This window comes from Lissotriton vulgaris, chromosome 11 (assembly GCF_964263255.1).
Source record: "Lissotriton vulgaris chromosome 11, aLisVul1.2, whole genome shotgun sequence".
Classification (NCBI taxonomy): Eukaryota; Metazoa; Chordata; class Amphibia; order Caudata; family Salamandridae; genus Lissotriton; species Lissotriton vulgaris.
Genome location: NC_141699.1, coordinates 840897336 through 840918276, shown reverse-complemented (window position 1 = coordinate 840918276; position 20941 = coordinate 840897336). Strand labels below are relative to the sequence as shown.

General features: G+C 46.4%; 1 protein-coding gene across 1 annotated transcript in view; it reads right to left on the bottom strand.

Moving 5' to 3' along the window:
* LOC147683574 (sialidase-4-like) overlaps positions 1–19300 on the bottom strand; it is a 533549-nt gene extending 514249 nt beyond the window's left edge. Inside the window, exon 1 of the mRNA XM_086942549.1 lies at positions 19100–19300. Within this exon, the coding sequence (XP_086798675.1) occupies positions 19100–19300 (201 nt within the window). The remainder of the gene's footprint in view (positions 1–19099) is intronic.
* Positions 19301–20941: the final 1641 nt, after the last annotated feature.

The window sequence follows — 20941 nt, the reverse complement described above, 5'->3', positions numbered from 1 at the left end:
GCTTTACAAGCCGTTAGCATATTCCATCAGCTAGTACCCGTTCCCAATGTCGAAACGCCAGTTGGCGCCTTGACGGGACTGCACCGATGCACAATGGGGCTCTTCTCGCGGCTCAGGCGGTGCTGCATCACATCAAACAACCAAAGTTTGCCTGTAGTGAGAGGCCCTCAACAGGTAAGTGTTCATGAAGCTTTTATTTGATGGGCCAAGACATGCAAAGCGGAGTGATGCCGCACAGTGAATTAAAAGTCCATCCGACGCGTTTCGTGCATGAAAGGCACTTCTTCTTAGGATAAGGGCTTTCCATCAGCTCAATGCTTACGGCGGTATTACAGCTCCACCTTCATTTTATCCTTCCCCCGCCCGGAGTGGGCGTGGCCACCCGCGTGTCCTTTTGGTCTTTGTGGTGCCATCAGTAAGAACTACAGTGAGTCGCCTAGCATTTCACTTTTCTGAAAATGACTTGCCCAAGTGGGTTGTGAGAGCAAATCCGTCGCTTTACAAGCCGTTAGCATCTTCCATCAGCTATTACCCGTTCCAAATGTCGAAACGACAGTTGACGCCTTGACCGGACTGCACCGAGGCACAGCGGGTCTCTTCTCGCGGCTCAGGCGGTGCCGCATCACATCAAACAACCAAAGTTTGCCTGCAGTGAGAGACCCTTAACAGGTAAGTGTTCATGAAGCTTTTATTTGATGGGCGAAGACAGGCAAAGCGGTGTGATGCCGCACAGTGAATCAAAAGTCCATCCAACGCGCTTCTTAGGATAAGGGCTTTCCATCAGCTCAATGCTTACAGCGGTATTACAGCTCCACCTTCATTTTATCCTTCCCCCGCCCGGAGTGGGCGTGGCCACCCGCGTGTCCTTTTGGTCTTTGTGGTGCCATCAGTAAGAACTACAGTGAGTCGCCTAGCATTTCACTTTTCTGAAAATGACTTGCCCAAGTGGGTTGTGAGAGCAAATCCGTCGCTTTACAAGCCGTTAGCATCTTCCATCAGCTATTACCCTTTCCCAATGTCGAAACGACAGTTGACGCCTTGACGGGACTGCACCGAGGCACAGCGGGTCTCTTCTCGCGGCTCAGGCGGTGCTGCATCACATCAAATACCAAAGTTTGCCTGTAGTGAGAGGCCCTCAACAGGTAAGTGTTCATGAAGCTTTTATTTGATGGGCGAAGACAGGCAAAGCGGTGTGATGCCGCACAGTGAATCAAAAGTCCATCCAACGCGCTTCTTAGGATAAGGGCTTTCCATCAGCTCAATGCTTACGGCGGTATTACAGCTCCACCTTCATTATATCCTTCCCCCGCCCGGAGTGGGCGTGGCCACCCGCGTGGCCTGTTGGTCTTTGTGGTGCCATCAGTAAGAACTACAGTGAGTCCCTGAGCATTTCACTTTTCTGAAAATGACTTGCCCATTCACTCACCAATACACTCATACACACAGTCAACCGCCCATGCAGCTGTTTCCGCATGCACTTTTGAACCCATACATCTAGTGAATCAACTGCTCACACATCTAAGCACAGAGTCATACACCTCCCAGCCACCCACACACACACTCAGTCTCCCATACAAATACTTGGGCAACCAATCAATAACCCATATAGTTACTCATATAGCTACTGATCAACACATGCAGCAGTTTACAGAACAACAGACATAATGATGCACAAATTAAGACAGTTTAGTCACTAGCCCATGCACTCAGTGAGACACATTTAATCACTCACTCATACAGTCAGTCATGCACCTACTAAATCCTTCATCCAGACACTTATACATCCACTCATTCTTCAATATGTAAGACATATTTTAACTTTACAGAAACATACAGTCACTGGATGATGTAATCAGTGATGTCAGCAGTGATGTAATTTGAGATGCCATCAGTGATGTCATCAGTGATGTCACTGACCATGTCATGAATGATGTAATATGTGACATCATCAGCAGTGGATTGCGGGTGTGCGATATATAGTTAGTGCAACTAACTATATATGCAAATTTCAATGGTTTTGTGTGAGTAAAATAAGGTTTTGTAAATGCTAATTCCTAACTATATATGGTCTATAACCCATGGTTTTTTCAGTGAATTTTCAAGGTTTTGTAAATGCTAATTCCTAACTATATATGGTCTATAACCTATGGTTTTTTCAGTGAATTTCAATGGTTTTTTAATAGCAAATATCAAAAGCTTTAAAATGTCAAGTACGTGGTAGGTAAAAACATTTGCGTGTCTATGCACGCTGATGTGCTTTGAACGCTGCCCCCTCCCCCCCTCTTTTCTTTTAGGAGTATTCTGTCTTTGCAGATAGTGAAGGGTAGGTAACGCAGGCCTTTGCCCCCGTTGTAATCCGTCGTGCCTGCTTCCCTCTCCATTTGATTGATTGTTATCCAAACATTTACTGTTTTGGAATTGGTTCTCTTTGGTTCATTCTCTATTTACAAACAAGCACAGAGTCGCAATACTCTGTTTAGTCTTTGCAGATAGTGAAAAATCGTTAGAAACAACAAAAGGAATCAAGCAAAATCAGTAGGCCACTAATGGATCTCTTTTTGACCTCGCTAAAATAGAAACATTATGAACAACCCCTCATGAGAAATACGAAACTCGTGAGAGGAACTGAGCTAGAGACCATGATGGCTGCAAGACAGCTCAACTCCGCCGCCCACACCACCCAAAATAACGACAAACCCTATGCAAATATTATAAATATATACAACACACCAGCAAAGTAACAGGGTAAAACGTTTTATTAAATAACTATTTACATGGCAGCCTGCTGCAACATCGATCCAAACAAGCCTTTGTATTTGGGGCTCAAAATCAACAAGTAACAGGGTAAAACGTTTTATTAAATAACTATTACGATGGCTTCAGATTTTCAACATACGGTGTGGTGACGCAGACTGGGGGGGGGGGCGCTTTGCTCCTGCCCCCTCCCCAAGTCTTGTTGCCCTGGTGTGGCCTAAGATTGCCCCCGACATAGGCGGCCGGCTCCCTGGGTGAAGCGGAACTTTTTGCCTTTTGGTGACTCTTCCATTCTGGACCTTGTCCCACAATCCGTTCGACCAGAAGACACGTCCTGTGGTGCCCTAGTCCGACCATCACATATTCCTGCGCCAGGAGATGGCGTGGGGTGCACTAGAAGGGAGAGGCGGCGCGAACGAGCCTCCCCCACCTCCCCAGGTGGAGGTTTCTCAGCTACACCCGGGCGCTTCACTCGATCAGCTGACTTGCGCCCGCTCTTGCGGAACAGTGCCTCCCTCGGCCAGCTGAATTGCGCCTGCTCCACACCTTGTCCCACAATCCGTTTAACCTGAAGACACGTCCTGCGGTACCGTGATCCGACCATCACATATACCTGCGCCAGGAGACGGCGTGGGGTGCACTAGAAGGGAGAGGCGGCGCGAACGAGCCTCCCCCACCTCCCCAGGTGGAGGTTTCTCAGCTACACCCCAGCGCTTCACTCGACCAGCTGACTTGCGCCCGCTCTTGCGACACAGTGCCTCGCTCGGCCATCTGAATTGCGCCTGCTCTTGCTATTACAGCGTCTCACCCGCCATCCAACGGAATTGCACCCAATCTTGCGGTACAGCGACAGGCGGCTGCCACGGAGCTCACGAAATGGCGGTCGGCTCCACAGACTTGGGCCTGGCCTGCAAGGATGGCTCTGGGCAACGCTGGAACTCAGACGCTTGACTGCTAGGGCATGGGCCCCATTCCCAAAAGCGTCCCCCCAGCCTTGAAGATTCTACAAAAGTCACCGGGGCCCCTGACTCCCGCAGACTTCCGGTGGGGAGCGACTGCCATGATTGCTCGCGGAATGGCCACGACGTAGCCACGGGGTGCTCTCATGATGACGCCAGCTTCAGTCTGAAACATCCAGAAACACTGTAGACTACCAGTTCGATCAGTTTCGGTGGAGCCCCAACGTGACCCGGTAGAGAAGAACTTGCCCTCCCCTCTTTGACTGATGGTTCTTGTTGCCTTTCCCTTCTGTTGTCATTTAACAGAACTTTTTGGACTGCTGAAAGGGGTTGTGTTCCGACCGCTGGTTGGTTAAGACATTTTGACTATATTCTGGACCTACGTTGTCGCGTAATGCATCATATGACGCGCCGCGTTAGCACACCCGGAAGTGATCCGGGGCGCGGCGCGGAGCGGAGCGCGTAACGTAAGCATAACAGGTCATGTGACTTGTTAATAAAACTTTTCATTGGTTCATTTCACTTTTGGGTTCCTAATTATGTAAGGCTAGGTCATGTGACCTAAAAATAACACTTTTCATTGGTTTAGAACTATTTTTTTCCCAAATGATGAAAACCCCTCCTTATTTCATCACTCTGACTTTCATCTTTGTGAGAGGAAGACCTTTTTTCATCACTTAGCAATAGCAAGTGTTGTAGCTTCAACTGGAGCATCCCCACCACCACCACCTCCTCCTAGGAAGAGAGGACCACCTCCTCAGATCATCCTACAACAAGAGGAGGAAGAAGAGGAAGAGGAGCAAGGGACAGGGAGGTTTTTACCTGAACAGCCAAGGAGGTCCCATGGCAAAGAAAGTGACTGGGAGGGGGCGCTTGGCTCCTGCCCCCTCCCCAAGTCTCGCTCGGCCAGCTGAGTTGCGCCCACTCTTGCGGCCTACAACATGGAGAGGCCGGGGCGTTGACTAGGCGGAGCCTCTGGCCGCAACCACAGCGCCAACGATTGCTGCTGACGGAGGGGAGCCTTGCCGGTGAGAGCCACTGATCTGAAGACCCGCTGCCTGCGTTGCCTCCCTGAAGAGCTTGACAGAGGCCCCCGAGAGGCGGTGTGGTGGCGCGGACTGGGAGGGGGCGCTTGTCTCCTGCCCCCTCCCCAAGTCTCGTTGCCCTAGTGTGGCCTGAGATCGCCCCCGACATAGGCGGCCGGCTCCCGGGGTCCGGCGGAACTTTTTGCCTTTTGGTGACTCTTCCATTCTGGACCTTGTCCCACAATCCGTTTGACCTGAAGACACGTCCTGCGGCCTGGTCCCTGAATGTGTGCAAGGGGACGGTATTGATTGAAGCAAGATGGCGGCTTCACACAAAGCTGACTCAAGTGTTGCTGCTGATGCTATGCAGACAAAAACTGGTTTTCAGTTTGTACATTCTTCAGAATTTTTCCATCCAAGGCTGGTTGAGAGTTTGTAGAACGATGGCTTCAGATTTTCAACATACGGTGTGGTGACGCGGACTGGGAGGGGGTGCTTGGCTCCTGCCCCCTCCCCAAGTCTTGTTGCCCTGGTGTGGCCTAAGATCGTCCCCGACATAGGCGGCCGGCTCACGGGGTCCGGCGGAACTTTTTTCCTTTTCCTTTCTGCATCTTGTCCCACAATCCGTTTGACCTGAAGACACGACCAGGTCCCTGAATGTGTGCAGGGGGACGCTAATGATTGAATCAAGATGGCGGCTTCACACAAAGCTGACTCAAGTGTTGCTGCTGATGCTATGCAGACAAAAACTAGTTTTCAGTTTGTACATTCTTCAGGATTTTTCCATCCAAGGCTGGTTGAGAGTTTGTAGAACAATGGCTTCAGATTTTCAACATACTACTCTCAAACATTCTTCATAAATGTAACAATGTGAGACTCACTAGGAGAACGTCCGTTTATCTTTCCTTTCAAAATGCTACCAACAATATTTTCTGAATGGAAGACACCATCTTGTAGCATAAAGAGCTGCGTCAATGGTGGTATTGCCCAGAATGTCTTGTTTTCTAGTGCTCGTAATGACGAAGCCAGAACTGCCGAAAGGGATTCTGGTCCTGCCGCTACTTATTTGAGACATTGAACTATACTCTGGACCTGCCTTGCCTCGACCAAAATGGCGCCAGTATGGGAGCTACTTGCAACTCCTTATGATGTTCTAGTTACTTAGCCTTGACGTTATGGGGGATGTATGCGGTCTTTGTGCACATGGCGGGTGGGGAAGGGTACTGACTGGGAATACGGACAACCCTATTAATGTCGATTTTTCATTATTGATTATTGTATTAATAAAGCTTCGAAATAATGTTACCCATGATACTCGCCCATGGTGTGCGTATGGACGATTTTATTGTAACTGATCCTATTATACTTTCAATTAAAAAATCAACCTTCACTGATCCTGCAGCCGTTTGTCCCGTTTAGTTTTTTCAATTAAATGGCTCGCTTGTTACATACTCCTATACCCCTGGCTTTTGACCCTTTCCTACGCGCGGTCTGTACTACCGCCCTCGGGCGATCTATGTAATGAACAGACTACCATTGCCGAAACACAAGGGAATGCATCTCAGATGTACAGAAAGGCATCCCTTCAGGCTCGGTCCCACACACCCTTACAGTGAGAATCCCCTCCCCAATCACAATACAGGATCGTTATCAGATAGTAGGAACGCGTGTGGTGTGACGGATCTCATGGAGTCGGGGCCTTGATCTACTGTAACTCCTTTGAAGAGGGGTGATGATTCTTTACAGTTGGGACCATAAAATACATCCGCAGGTCTAGGTGGTAGCCTGGGACCGGCCTGGACAATCGGACACAGAGGAAGAGGAGTGTCAGAGGGTGCGGTAGTGAATAGGGTGAAAGGGCGGGCACGGGGTGTGATTCTCAGGGAAGAGCAGCGCAGATGGGGGGAGGTTTATGGCCCATGCATGAGAGAGAGAGCGTGGGTGACCAGTGCGTGGGGGAGATGCTTGCGAGGGTGGGGAGCCGTGCTGAGGATCGGCGGCGTGCAGAGAGTGGGTCTGGTCAAGGCATCTAAAATGGCTGCTGTGCACGACAAAAGTGTGGCATTGGAAAAAAGGCAAGATGGCGCAGACAATGTTTATCAATACGGATTAATTTATAAGAATTATTTTTAACAATATATTTACTTGCAGTGACAAAATGGCGGTCAACACTTCCTGATTTCCTTCGAATCAAACGTTAACAGACGTCACGCAGCAAAAAAAAAATAATCCGCTCACGCGCAGCCGCTGGAAGACATGTATCAACATATATGAGCATCCTCAGCCACCCTCAGAAAACATAGGGGGTCAGGATACGTCTCCCGTACCCCCTTATACCCATTTCCCACATTGTTTTTCCTCCATCTTGTAATTTAATTGAAACGAAACACAAAATGGCGAATTCCCGTTTCGCTACCTGTTCGCAAACCGGGAAGCGCTTCTACCGCGAAAAATCAAATTTTTTTAATTTGCCCCACGGGACCCTTTAATAACCCCAACATCATTCCTAGGGGGTCAAGAGGGGTCTACCTTTCCCCCTTTCATTTAATTCCCCCTTCGTTTTTCTCCTCCTCTTGTCTCTCGATCCTACCGAGAGACAAGATGGCGGCCGTTCCGGACTGTTTAGAATGTTGACAGACACCGGAGTGCCAATCAGCTTCGCTTCGCAAAGTTCCGTTACGCGAAAAGTACGCGAACCGGAGCGCTACCCGGGACGCTGTCACAGATATATCTGTTTTTTAAAACCTTAATTTCTCAAAATCCACTAGAGCACATATATTGAGACCTAGCAAAGGCACATCTGGTTAACAGTCCCTACAATTTTGCCAAGTTTCGTGCAAATCCATTCAGCCGTTCGAGCTAAAAGTGAGGCCAACCGCCCTATGGAAAAATGAATGGGAAAAATGCGTTTTGGGACCCCCCTTTTTTCTCGGCCCCCCCTTGACGAAACCCCCCCAAATTTTCAGGGGCTGCTCAGAAACAAGATGTGCCATTTTCCTGAAAATTTCAGCCGATTACGTCCACAAACGCCAAAGTTATTAGACATAGAATTTTCAAAAGTCCCATAGAGAAAAAATCCTAACTATATATACCTACTGGCGACCGCCAGTAGGTAATATATATATATATATATATATATATATATATATATATATATATATATATATATATATATATATATATATATATATATAGCATTACATATTATTGAATTAAAAAAGTCAGAATACATCAAACAAATACATTAAAAATTGCTGTATGCAGATGTATTGCTAAATGTAGGGAAACAAATGATGCTAATGTGTTCAGTCAACAGCATTGAAGGCTAAACTACATCCATCTTTACAAAGCAGAATATAGTGACACAGCCTGGGGTTATTATTTCATCATAGGGAGAATGTACTTAAGTATATCTAGCAAGATATTTATTTCCCTTTATGTTTAGTTTTCAGTTTTTCCAGTACTTGGTCAAAACACCGAGGGCCCGATTCACAACAGTAAATTGAGACGAAAGACTAACTTTACAACTTTCGGTACACACAAAGGGTATTTACGAGTAGTAACGTTAGACTTTTGTCTAAGTTTAACTTAAGTTTTCGGATTAAGTTAAACTGAGACAAAAGTCTAACTTTCCTACTCGTAAATGCCCTTTGTGAATACCGAAAGTCATAAATCTGGACTTTCGTCTCAGTTTACCTTTGTGAATCGGCCCTGAGAGTTGATTATTAAGTGATATGACTAAGGTATATTATTCATATTTACTGTTATGTGGGGTGTTCCAAAGGCAAATTATTTGAGGTGTACCTTTGCCATGTACAGATCCACTACAACTTAGAGCCTACCTTGACCCCAGAAGTGAAAAAGCAAAGTGCCTCTGTTTTCTCTCTTCGCCCATTCCCCTGTCCCTGCTTCTACCACTGGCTCTCATGTTCTAGAATGCAGTTACTGGATGGAAAAGAACATTGCTTCCGTTTATTCATGTGCGCAAGGTTAGTCAAATCCTGGCACTATCTAAAGCAGAGCTTCAATTTACTGCTTGTGCAAGCAAGTGATAACCACCCATGGCTACATTTTCACAGCTATTCTGCTTATTTTTGGAAGCACAAATACTACCAGGTATCTAATTCTGTAGTAAATTACTTGTTGCCTTTGTTCTTTCACTGGGCTTAAACATGTAAGGGCGTAGCTGAAGTAGTGTCTGAGGGTGAAATGTTCAGTGTCGCTCGCAGTCGTGTTTGTTGCCTGAAGCGTGGAGGTGAGCCCTTTCTACTGCTACCCATCTCCCCACTGGGACCCTTGAACTCTGAGCCCGTGTGCTCCACCGTTGCTGGATTGACTGTGCATGGGGATAACGGAACTCTGCCTGAGCCCGTGTGCTCCACTCCAGGGTTTTACCATCTGCTGAGGGAGTCGAGGCAGCCAGCGGGAGCGGGACTGCGAGGCCAAGAGGTGCTTGCGCCAGGTAATCGCGCGCACCTGGTGCCTCTTCCCGCCCCCTCCTCCCTGTAAGCATTTAACGACTCGCGGCTCCCGCTTCGCGGGAGCCGCTCGCATTCGTGTTTGTTGCCTGAAGCGTGGAGGTGAGCCCTTTCTACTGCTACCCATCTCCCCACTGGGACCCTTGAACTCTGAGCCCGTGTGCTCCACCGTTGCTGGATTGACTGTGCCTGGGGATAACGGAACTCTGCCTGAGCCTGTGTGCTCCACTCCAGGGTTTTACCATCTGTTGAGGGAGTCGAGGCAGCCAGCGGGAGCGGGACTGCGAGGCCCAGAGGTGCTTGCGCTAGGTAATTGCGCACACCTGGTGCCTCTTCCCGCCCCCTCCTCCTTGTAAGCATTTAACGACTCGCGGCCCCCGCTTCGCGGGAGCCGCTCGCAGTCTTGTTTGTTGCCTGAAGCGTGGAGGTGAGCCCTTTCTACCGCTACCCATCTCCCCACTGGGACCCTTGAACTCTGAGCCCGTGTGCTCCACCGTTGCTGGATTGACTGTGCCTGGGGATAACGGAACTCTGCCTGAGCCCGTGTGCTTCACTCCAGGGTTTTACCATCTGCTGAGGGAGTCGAGGCAGCCAGCGGGAGCGGGACTGCGAGGCCCAGAGGTGCTTGCGCCAGGTAATCATGCGCACCTGGTGCCTCTTCCCGCCCCCCTCCTCCTCCTACTTAGCCCAGCTTCCGGACGCGTACTCGGGACGCGCGCGGACGGAATCGCGCGCGAAGACCGGGCAAAGAGCGGGCTGTTGTGTGGCCGTTAGGTGGCTGGAGAGGCTGGGCTGGGCCCCGTCTCTTTCATTCCCATTGTGTTTCCCCTAGACCTGAGTTCCCTACGTATATAACAGTATTGTCATTTTCCCTGAGCGTTGCACCGCGTCGCTGACTTTATCATTCTGTGCTAGTTATTGTTTCACTACCATTGCTTGGTTAGGTCGTTTTTTCTCCTTTCTCTTTTCTCTATAATTCCTAGGACCAAAGCTCTCTGAAGTACCTTCTGGTTCTGAACAGATATTCTTGCTTAAGCCCCATAGTTGTGTAAACCCCTGCCAATATGGATACTGCTTCACCTGGGATCGCGGGGGGAAACCTCCCCAAGGGCACATTAGATAATTACTTCAAGAAATCTACTTCAGAAATCGAAAGGGAAGAAGCCCTAGTGGAGAGAAGGGTGGAGCGCCGTCGTTCCATCGAGGGTTATAAGGCTGGACTCTCCTTGACATCATCCCCGCATATCATAACATCTAGCTCAGGGGTGGCCCCTATTACTGAGGACCCTTTCGCAACCCAGGGAATTCCAGAACTTTTAAGGGACACTTCTCCCACACCACCCTCACCTAGGGCCCTAGTTAGCCCCCCTACTATCGCTCCCTCTCTATCCTGTAATTCTGACGTAGGTCAGGAAGTTACACCAGCTACCCTCCATACTGGTAAAATCACCGCCAAAAATCAACCGAGGAAGATAGAGGTCCCGAAAGTTCATGGTCCACCGCCCAATAAGAGAAGGAGGAAGGGGGGTTCTATTCAAAAGGGCAAAATTAGCCACTCTGAATTCGGCAAGGGGAAAGGGGGGAGTGTAGCTTCTGCCCCTAAACCAACAGTGGATACAAGACCCGTAATCACTTTAGTGACTACACAAGAAACACCACCACTTACAATTGCCACTACCCCCACAAGTGCCAACACCGAGGACACTCAGCCGATCGCCCCCACCCTGGAGCTTCTTGAGCAAATGCTCAGGACGCTCACTTCTCCTATTGTAGACAGATTATTGGCTATTGAACAACGGCTGGGGAACTTGGAACAGGCTATTCTCAACAAGCTGGACAAGCAGAAGGCCCCTCCCATTCCTAATCCAGCATTGGCTGCGGTTGGTTTACCCAATACCCTAAAACCTACCTCAGCCAAGGCGGCTCATACAACATCCACTACCACCATAACGGCCTTATTCCCTAAGTCCAATGCTCCTACTAAAATAGTGACCCGTAATCCCCAAGGGATTACAACCTCTACCATTCCCTCCCGACTTGCCATGCAAACGGATGGCGCCATCCCGAAGGGTGGAAACAGTACAGCTGCAAGACCATCGCGGCCGGCTGGAGAGAGGGATTCCCTAAGTAGAGTAGCAAAACGTAGAACTGCTCAGGTTGAACTTCCTCCGGAAGCACTACCCTATGTAGTGGTGCTTACGGGTGTCCCCACCCTTGACCCTGACAAGCGAGAAGGTCCACAGCAGCTTAAAAATAAAACCATGTATTGGCTGTCTAAGAATAGGCCTCTCCCAGGTAATGTGAATGGGGACATTGTGCACGTGCGTCGACTCCCCTGGCTGGGGGGGGGCGGGAGAAAGACATTGAGGGCGACTTGATTGTGATCAACTTCAGGGATCCAGAAGCTGTTAGGCACATTCTGAGCTGGATGCCAGGGAACCTAGGCAAATCAATCATGCCGTGCGACCTTACTTACTTCTATCCCAGAGCCCTAGTAGCTCCCCTGTCATGCCCCTGGCCTCCTATGGCCCTGACAGGTACCCTAGGTCCAAAACAAAACAATCATTACTTCCCCCCGCAGCCTGGTCCCATGGTCCCAAAGAATGCATATGGGTGGGAATCCATCCCGCAAAGGGGCTATGGTACCAACCCTAGGAGGTCGGACTATCCTCTTGAAACAGGGGGGATGGATCATCTGCTTCCTTTCACACCCTTGGAAGTTAGCAATAGATTCAAAGCTTTTTACGGCTTGGACTCCTGTGATTGATGCCTGGGTACCTCCCCTAGTCTTCCTGCTCTAGAGAGGGGGTTAAGCGTACAAGTTGTCAAATCTTATTTACCTGGTGCAAACTCCCCTCCTCAGATGCCAAGTGATTCCCACGGCACGACTCAAATCCTTTCAGTCACATCTAACTACAGTCCATCTCCTCCACCTGGGATTTCTATCTCGCATGTAAGCAGTGGTAGTGATATTACAGGGATCCAGGGACCTACATTGCATACTGCTTCTAGAGCCCTGAGGGTACTGTCATGGAATGTTGCAGGCATTGCCAATAAAATACACACTGAAGACTGGGACTCCCTAATAACAAATAGTGATATCTGTCTCTTTCAAGAGACATGGGCGAGGGAACCCGCGCTCAAAATTGGCTACGCAACATTTGAAATTCAGGCTACCTGGAATGGCAAGGGGAGGCCCTCGGGTGGTCTGGCGGTGTGGATAGCGTGTCATATTGGTTGCACAGCGGAAACCATAGCCACGTCCTCTCAAGACATTCAGTGTGTTGTACTGAATTGGCCGGGCACCCCCAAACTGGCAATCATAAACGTATATTCCCGCCCAGTTGGCCCAACGGCGGAGTCCACCACACTAGAAGATCTTGCGTCCTTTCTGGGTCAGTTGCCGACTGACTACAAGGTGGTAATGGGTGGAGATTTTAACTGCCACTTCGAGCCCCTGGAGGGCTTGAGGGAAGGGGCCCTTACGGCAGAAGACGACTTCTGGGGCATTCCAGTGTGTCAATCGCCCCACCCCAGATCCTGGTCTCCACTTGCGGTCCAAATTATGTCACTGACCCTTAATTTTGTGCTAAGAGCTTGCAATGGACGTACACCCTCAGACACCCCCTCAAAATGTACATTTAATAGGAAAAATCATGAGTCACGACTAGACTACATCTTTGTAGATACCAGTCTCTGGCCAAAGGTAGAGGATTTTAAAATAATCCCCCGCACAGATAGTGACCACAATGCTCTCCTACTTTCCCTGGCCCATCTCCCAGCATATCCCGGATCACTACCACTTGAGGATAGAGATGATCGGGGTAATCTGGTATTAACCTCCAATAGGCGTAGGGTGAGATGGCAGAAATTTTCCAAGTCAGAAGAAAATATTGGGAAAATCTACGATCTGGTGCTGCCTAAATTCGAGGCCCTGGGTGAACTAGTTAGTCAATCCAGTCCCCAGGATTTTCATAAAACTCTAGCTCTTATTCATGAAGACCTAGTGGGAGCTCTAGGTGAGGTTCTCTACCCTGAGGTGCCAAAGCCCAAGCAAAAGACCAGAACCTCCTCCTGGTACAACTCCGAATGCAGAAAGGCCAAATCTGACCTTATCACCGCAGTCAAAGATGGTGTCGCCCGGACCAGGGTGGCCGACCTGCGGCGCCAGTATAAGGCCACAATGGCCCGTGCGAGGTCAGACTGGGACTGGGATAGATGGCAAGATCTTTCAGCAGCCCTAACAACCAAGGACTTAAGAAGATTCTGGTCACTAGTCACTACTGGCTCAGGGGAACCCAAAGTTGCAGTTGAACCCAATATTGCAGCACATATATGGGAAGATCACTTCAGCAAACTTTATGCAGATACCCTAGAGAATACTGATGGCGTTGTTGCAGCACTCCTATCCCTTCCTGGAGACACCTTGGAGTTCATGCTAGGGGAAGTGGTCAGTGCAATTGATGGTCTTGCGTTGGGAAAGGCCCCGGGCCTTGATAAATTACCAGGTGACCTTTTTAGGTCCCAACCAGAGATCTGGGCGCCTTACCTTCATATTCTTTTCAATTCAATTGCTTGTGGAATGGCGATCCCCTGTACTTGGTTGGGGGCAGAGATAGTCCCAATCTTCAAGAAGGGCTGCTCTCTGCTCCCATCCAACTACAGGCCGATTAGCCTCATAGATGTCCCCCAAAAGCTTTATTCCCGACTTCTACTGGACCAACTCCTGGACTGGATGGAGGAAAATGAAATCTTAAGCCCCCTCCAGGCTGGCTTCAGGAAAAATATGTCCACCATGGATCAAATCTTCCGCCTCGTCCTCCTTTTTTGGAAATCGGTGAGCATTGAGGGAGGGAGATTGTACATGGTGTTCGTAGACCTGAAGTCAGCATTTGACTTGGTACCACGAAAAAAACTCTGGGAGGTCCTGAAGGAGATGGGAGTGCCCACTAACCTACTACAGGCCATAATAAGACTCCATCAGGGCAATTTTGCCCAGGTACGATGTGGGCGGGGTGGAGTTTTGTCAAAAAGGTTTCCTGTTTCCAGGGGGGTTAGGCAGGGATGCGTCCTTGCCCCTACTCTCTTTTGTCTCTACGTGAATAGTGTTATCACACACTTAGTTAACGTTAGGGACAATGACGCCCCGGTTTTGGCTGGCAGGAGGGTGCCGACAATTATGTTTGCTGATGACACCCTCCTGCTCTCCAAATCCCCTATGGGAATTCAGCGAATCCTAGACAGATTTGGTCTTTTCTGCAGGCAGCATGGCCTTGAGATCAACACAGGCAAGACCAAATTCATGATTTTTAACCCCTCTCCCACAACCAGACCTAACCCATCCCTAAATTCCACAGTATTGGAGAGGGTTTAAACATTTCAGTACCTGGGCGTAACCCTACACCTGGGGACCACAGATCTCAAGTTCGCGAATAAGGCTTTCTCAACTCTCTGGGGCTATCTTAAGGGTTACGAACACCTCAACCTACAAACCCATAGCTCCCGCAGTTGAGATGTACAAAACACAAGCGAAATCAGCTGCACTTTACGGTAGTGAACTATGGGGACATCAAGCTGCAAATGAGTTGGTGCGTGTTGAAAACAACTTTCTGAGGCGTCTTTTGGCCCTCCCAACTGCAACTCCTCTGTTTCCCTTACGCCTAGATTTGGGTTTACCGTCCATTAGGGAGGACCTTGAATCCAAACCTTTAAGATTCTGGCACAGACTTTGGACAACAAATGGCCCAAGATTGCAGGATGGAAAGTGAGAGTGGGGTAGCTGAGGTTGTTGTTTCCAACAATAGAAAGGCAATTAAATGGCCCCACATCCTATTAAAAGAAGAGACACTCATGGGAATTTATAACATTTTCTCAGATATCGTCCCCCAGTATGAAAATCTAAAGCTGGGATCCCACGAGGTTTTGAAAATGCATTACCACCTAGTGGAATCACTAACTCCCCTCCTGAGTAAAAGTTGTACAAATAAAAAAGTAAATGTAAACAGGCATCTGGAACTAGAGACGCCTTGGTACAACAAACAGTGTCATCTAGCCAAATCCAACTTAATTATTGCCGTGAAATCCAAAGACCAGTTGAGGGTTAGAGATTGTAGAAAAGCTTACAAAATCCTTATGCATAATGCAAAAAGGGAATGGGATGATCGAATCTGGGAAGACCTTTTGAGTGCCGCCAGGAGACATGATCAATGTACTTTCTGGAATTTAATAGCCAAAAACAACAAAAAAGGCTGTTCCAATAGGGATTTCTTTCTGGACGAAAAGGTCTGGTTTGACCATTTTGTGGGTTTGTATGATCAAGCAGGGTCCCCCGGCGAATATAATGACTCCGGGTTTTTTACCCAGTGCATTAATCCAGTGCAATTTAGTACCAATGAAACTCTTTGTGCAATAAAAGCAGTAAAGGCAGGAAAAGCTCCAGGTCCGGACAAATTACCTGGTGATCTATTCACCCATAATATTGAGGTATGGTGCCCTTATATAAATTATTTGTGCAATTCAATTTTACTAGGTACCCCGATCCCTGAAACGTGGAAAGGGGCAGAAATAATAACTATCTTTAAAAAAGGGGATCGCTACAACCCGGGTAATTATAGACCGATTAGTTTAATCGATATTTTACAGAAAATCTTTGCCAGACACATTTTAAATCGGCTTTTAATATGGATTGATGATTCTGAAATCCTCTCCAAATATCAAGCGGGGTTTAGATCCAAGACTAGCACTGTGGATCAAGTGTATAGGTTTATGTGTATATGCTGGAAATATGTTAATATAAAGAAGAGTAGCATATATGTCGCATTTATGGACCTACGCTCAGCGTTTGATCTTGTTCCCCGCCACTTATTATGGGAATGTTTAAAGAAGATGGGTGTCCCAGATGAATTGTTGGTTAATCTCATAAAACTGCATACAGATAACTTTGCTAAAGTAAGGTGGGGTAGAAATGGAGAACTTACCCGATCCATTCCAGTGAAAAGAGGGGTGAGACAAGGGTGCGTATTAGCCCCAACCCTCTTTTCATTGTTTGTAAATGATATTCCCCACTACTTAGCTCAATGCAACCATGATTCACCCAAATTGTGCAATGAGGCAGTCACAGCACTACTATTTGCGGATGACACCATCCTTATATCCCAAACTCCCAAAGGCCTGCAAAACTTAATAAACAAATTTAACAGCTATTGTGTAATGAAGGGGTTAGAAATTAATTCATCCAAAACGAAATATATGGCAATTAATCCCTCCAAATATTTTAGGAAGAATCTGGCCCTAAATAATAATAAACTCGAGTATGTGGATTCTTTTGACTATCTGGGCATTAGGCTGGATAGTAGAATGTCTTGGACCAACCAACTCGACAAAAGCAGGTTAACACTTACACAGAATTCACTCCCCATTTTAAAGATTCATGGTGGGAGTACATCTAAAGCTATAACTCCTGCGATTGACGTGTTCAAAGCAAAAGCTCAATCCGCTGCCTTGTATGGGGCCGAGATCTGGGGGCCTCACTCCAAAAAAACATTTGACGTCGAAGAAAATAAGTTTTTTAGACGCTTATTAAGACTGCCCCTAAGAACACCATTAGTGTCGGTCTACCTAGATATTGATGTAAAGCGCACCGAATTTTTATGCCAGTTGCGACCATTGCTCTACTGGGTGCGATTATGGTCTACCCCGGAACTAGCTAACTATAGAGCAGGCTTACTGGAAATCAGGGAGTTGGATTCTTTTAACACAATCAAGTGGCTGAGACATGTATCTTACTGGTTTATAGAAATAGGTCTATCACATTTCTGGGAAACACCAGCTGTATCTATTACTTCGCCTAATAGCTGTAAGAACCAAGTAAAATCTGCCTACTGGAATTATGTGAACAATCACGTATATGAACGTGCCACCGGACAATTAACGTCCACATTTTTGCAATTTAAGGATCACCCCTCCTTTGAACCTTTTATGGACGAAATCGAGCCACCCCTGGCCAAATCTGTCTTCCTCAAATTCAGGTATGGGGTTTTACAGATTAAATCGAATTCTTGCGGGTGGGGAGGTGAAAGTAAAGATCCTTATTGTACTTCTTGCGACTTAAAACTAAAAGAAGATGAGGCTCATATCCTCTTTTTTTGTCCATTGTATGTTTCATCTCGAAAAAAATGGATCATACCTCTGTGTAAAAATCTGGGGATACGTTCATACAAAGAGGCAGAACGTATATTTAGATCCTCGAACAGTAGGCTAATAGTATTTGGTCTGAGTAGGTTTCTCCATGGTGTTTGTATAATTAGAAAGAAGCTTGGAATGTCATTGTAGGATTAATTGATTTTATCTTCTGGCTTTTTAACTATTTATAATTATAATTGTATATAACTGTTCTTAAAAATTGAATTGGTCTAGTAAAAAAGGAAAAAAAACCCTGGTATGTATATTCCCCTTAAAACTCACGACTAACGAACTTGCCCAGAATTGTATTTTGCACCGATCAGCGTTCTTTTGCATAATATGAATGTTTGTAAAGTCTTATTCATTGTAACTAATTTTTTTTTTTTAACGATAAGTATGTGTATTATATGTGTGTTGGCTTTATGACAAAAAATGTCGAATAAAAGCTTTTACTACTACTACAAATGAGCTCAGACACTATAGGCAAGCTCTTGTGCATGTTATGAATTTAAATCACAGTGATAAGATCCCTTGGCTATCCTTTGTCAAGCAAGAACTGTTCCGGCTCGGCTTTAACGAGCTGTGGGAGGCCCCGGAAACAGGCTGTAATATGGTCCCCCGGAAAAGACTTGTGGAAGATTACAAGGAACAAAATCTTGCCTCCCATGTGATTGCACCCCGCACCGGCACTCTAACTCATCGTTTTACTGAATCCAAAAATTCTTATAAGTTTGAAACCTTTATGGATTTTATTTACCCGATTATGGCAAGGAAGCTATTTATACAGTGGCGGTTTGGCCCCCTACCCATCAAATCCTTTACTAGCAAACGGACCAATGGAGGGGACAAAATATGCCCTGGCTGTAATTCCTGAGATGAGGAGGAAATTCATGTTCTGTTTTTCTGCCCTTCCTACAAGTCACCGAGGAAATATTGGCTTGTGCCCCTATGTAGGAATATGGCAATAAGGAACTGTGTAACATCTTTCAGAATACTGAAAACTGATTCCTCCCCCCACATTGTTTTCGCAGTCGCAAAATATCTTTTGGCCATGTGGCGCATTAGGTCCAAGTTGATTAAGGCAAAACCACCATAGGATGTATGCCTACACCACTGTGTCATTGTAATCTCTGGCTCCCGCTGACAACGTTTTCTATCACATTTTGTCTATTCCATTCCCAATGATATGAAATGTTGTTGCTTGTTCCGTTTATGCACTTTAAATGTTATCAAATGCTGCTACTTGTTCTCTGTATGCATTTTATATGTCTGAATTTTAAATGTATGTATGTCTTTTATGCATCTTTTATGGCCTAAATGGCCGAAATAAAGAATTTTTGGATTGGATTGGATTGGAAATGTTCAGTGTGTGAGGCAAGACACTTCCTTTTTTTTTAAAATTATTTTATTCATCAATTAATAGGGAAGACATGACAATGTACATATATAAGAGAAAGAGAGAAATAAAAAAAAATATATATATATATAGACTTTTTTTTTTCCTTTAACAGTTATGTACAAAATAAGTACAGTTTGTTCCATGCCAAAGATATTCCATTTCCCACTAGTAACATGTTTGCAGGAAAGCTCAATAATTGAGGCAAGACACTTCCATCCTACGTACGCCCTAATTTTTTACTTTTCCACATTGCTAATAGTTCATTTCTTCTTCTTTCCTGACTCTATCTCAAGCTTTGCTTACTTCTACGTAGGTCTTGTAGAAGGACCCTTGGCGCATCACCAGTAGGTTGGCATGGGCATCATCAGCACTCAGTCTCTCTTCAGCAAAGGCCAGAAAGGTGGCAGAGCAAGGCAAGTACAGGAGGGCCGGAACTCGATACGTGACGCCATTGCGCTCCTTCTCAAAGAGCACAGTCCGTGCAGGAAGATATCGTGCTGCCATTGTACTTCAGAGCAAAAAGTCTGGGCAAAAACACGTAAAAAACACAATACCTGAGTAACAATGGAAAAAGGTGCCAGGTAATATCATCAAACTCGTTATTAGCAAGCTCTTCTTATTCATTACCCTCAATCTGCACCAGACTGGAAAATACTAAACCACGCCTTTTTATTGCATACATAAATCATTACAGCATTCAACAAGTCTCGGTGGACACACCTGGATAGTGTCATTCTTCTATTTTTAGAAATGGACCATTGAGTCCCATGTTTCCTCCTAAGCCAGATGGTGGATAAGGGTTTGTCCCCATTATTAACGAAGGTCTGACTTAGCCCATAATCAGGGTCCTAAAGTGAAGTGAAAACTTTATTGCTAGCTGAGTCATTGTATTACCTTGTGACTGTGAGTCACCAGGCAATCATTGCACCAGTGCATACACTTGCAGCGCGGCCTCACAGTGTGCTTGAAAACATCAGCATTCATTGTACAAACATACAGAAAGGGGGAATCTATGATCTCTTTGAATGCAGAAAGAACTGCCCATCCCCCTTCTCCAGCCACCTCTTTACTGGTGTAAAGAGGGCTAGTAGGTTGAAGTAGCCTCTCTTTTGCTTTGAATTTGGTTAAAAACTACACGAGCACGAAACAAGCAAATTGATTTAAATCTATTTACAAAACATACTTCCAGCAGGCAAGGTCAGTTTTTACCATTGACTACCATGTATCCCTCGTTTATTTCATTTCATTTAATTTCATTTCAAAATTCTTTATTTCGGCTTGATGCCATAAAAGAACAATGCATACATTACAGTTCAATGAATTAAAAATGAACATTCTGCTTAAGATATTAAAATCATTAGTTAGAACAGTGCAATTCATGTTGGAAGACAATTGGAGCACAACAAAACAATCATAAAATCCTAGGATGGACCACCACGCTAGTTCCAGTAAGCAAATCAATTCAAGCCCAAAAAAGAAAACTCAATTACAATTGATGCCCCGTTTTTTTCCTTTGGAAGAAGATAGAAAGTAAAAATCTGCTAACACTAAATGTTATCTGTTGGGATGTATTTGTTGTTAGAATTCTCAAAGCCTGTGAACATGAACTCAGACCTAACAATAGACATATTGGTTTAATCCATCTTTTTCTGGCCTGAGCGTACAAGGGGCAGAAAAGGAGGATATGTTGCTCGTTTTCTATCTGGTTATGTTCACACATAGAACAAATTTCGTCCATTGTTGAGGACGATGGGTCGCAATTTCTAGCCCAACGTGCCAAGGTTGTTTTTATTAAAAGGTTTCCATATCTAAGTTTTAAAAATAATGTTTTGACAAGTAAATGTATTTATAAATGTATTTGAGCTTATATAGCGCACAGCTACCCGCAGTGGGTTTCCCGGCGCTTGCTTAGGGAACCCGTCCTGGTATTCCCCTGTGAGATAACCCCAGCAGGGTATCCACAAGGTGAAAGCCAGGCATCCCGCCGCGAGGGGCCGTTGTGGAGATTAAGCAAGCTATTGCCCAGAGTCACAGAGCGTGAACCCGTGAGTCAAGAAGGCACTGGAGCGAGAATTATCAAGTCCGTGGAATTATTGAGTCCAAGACCCGCCGAGGCGGGGAATTGAACCCTGGTCCAGGGCCGAT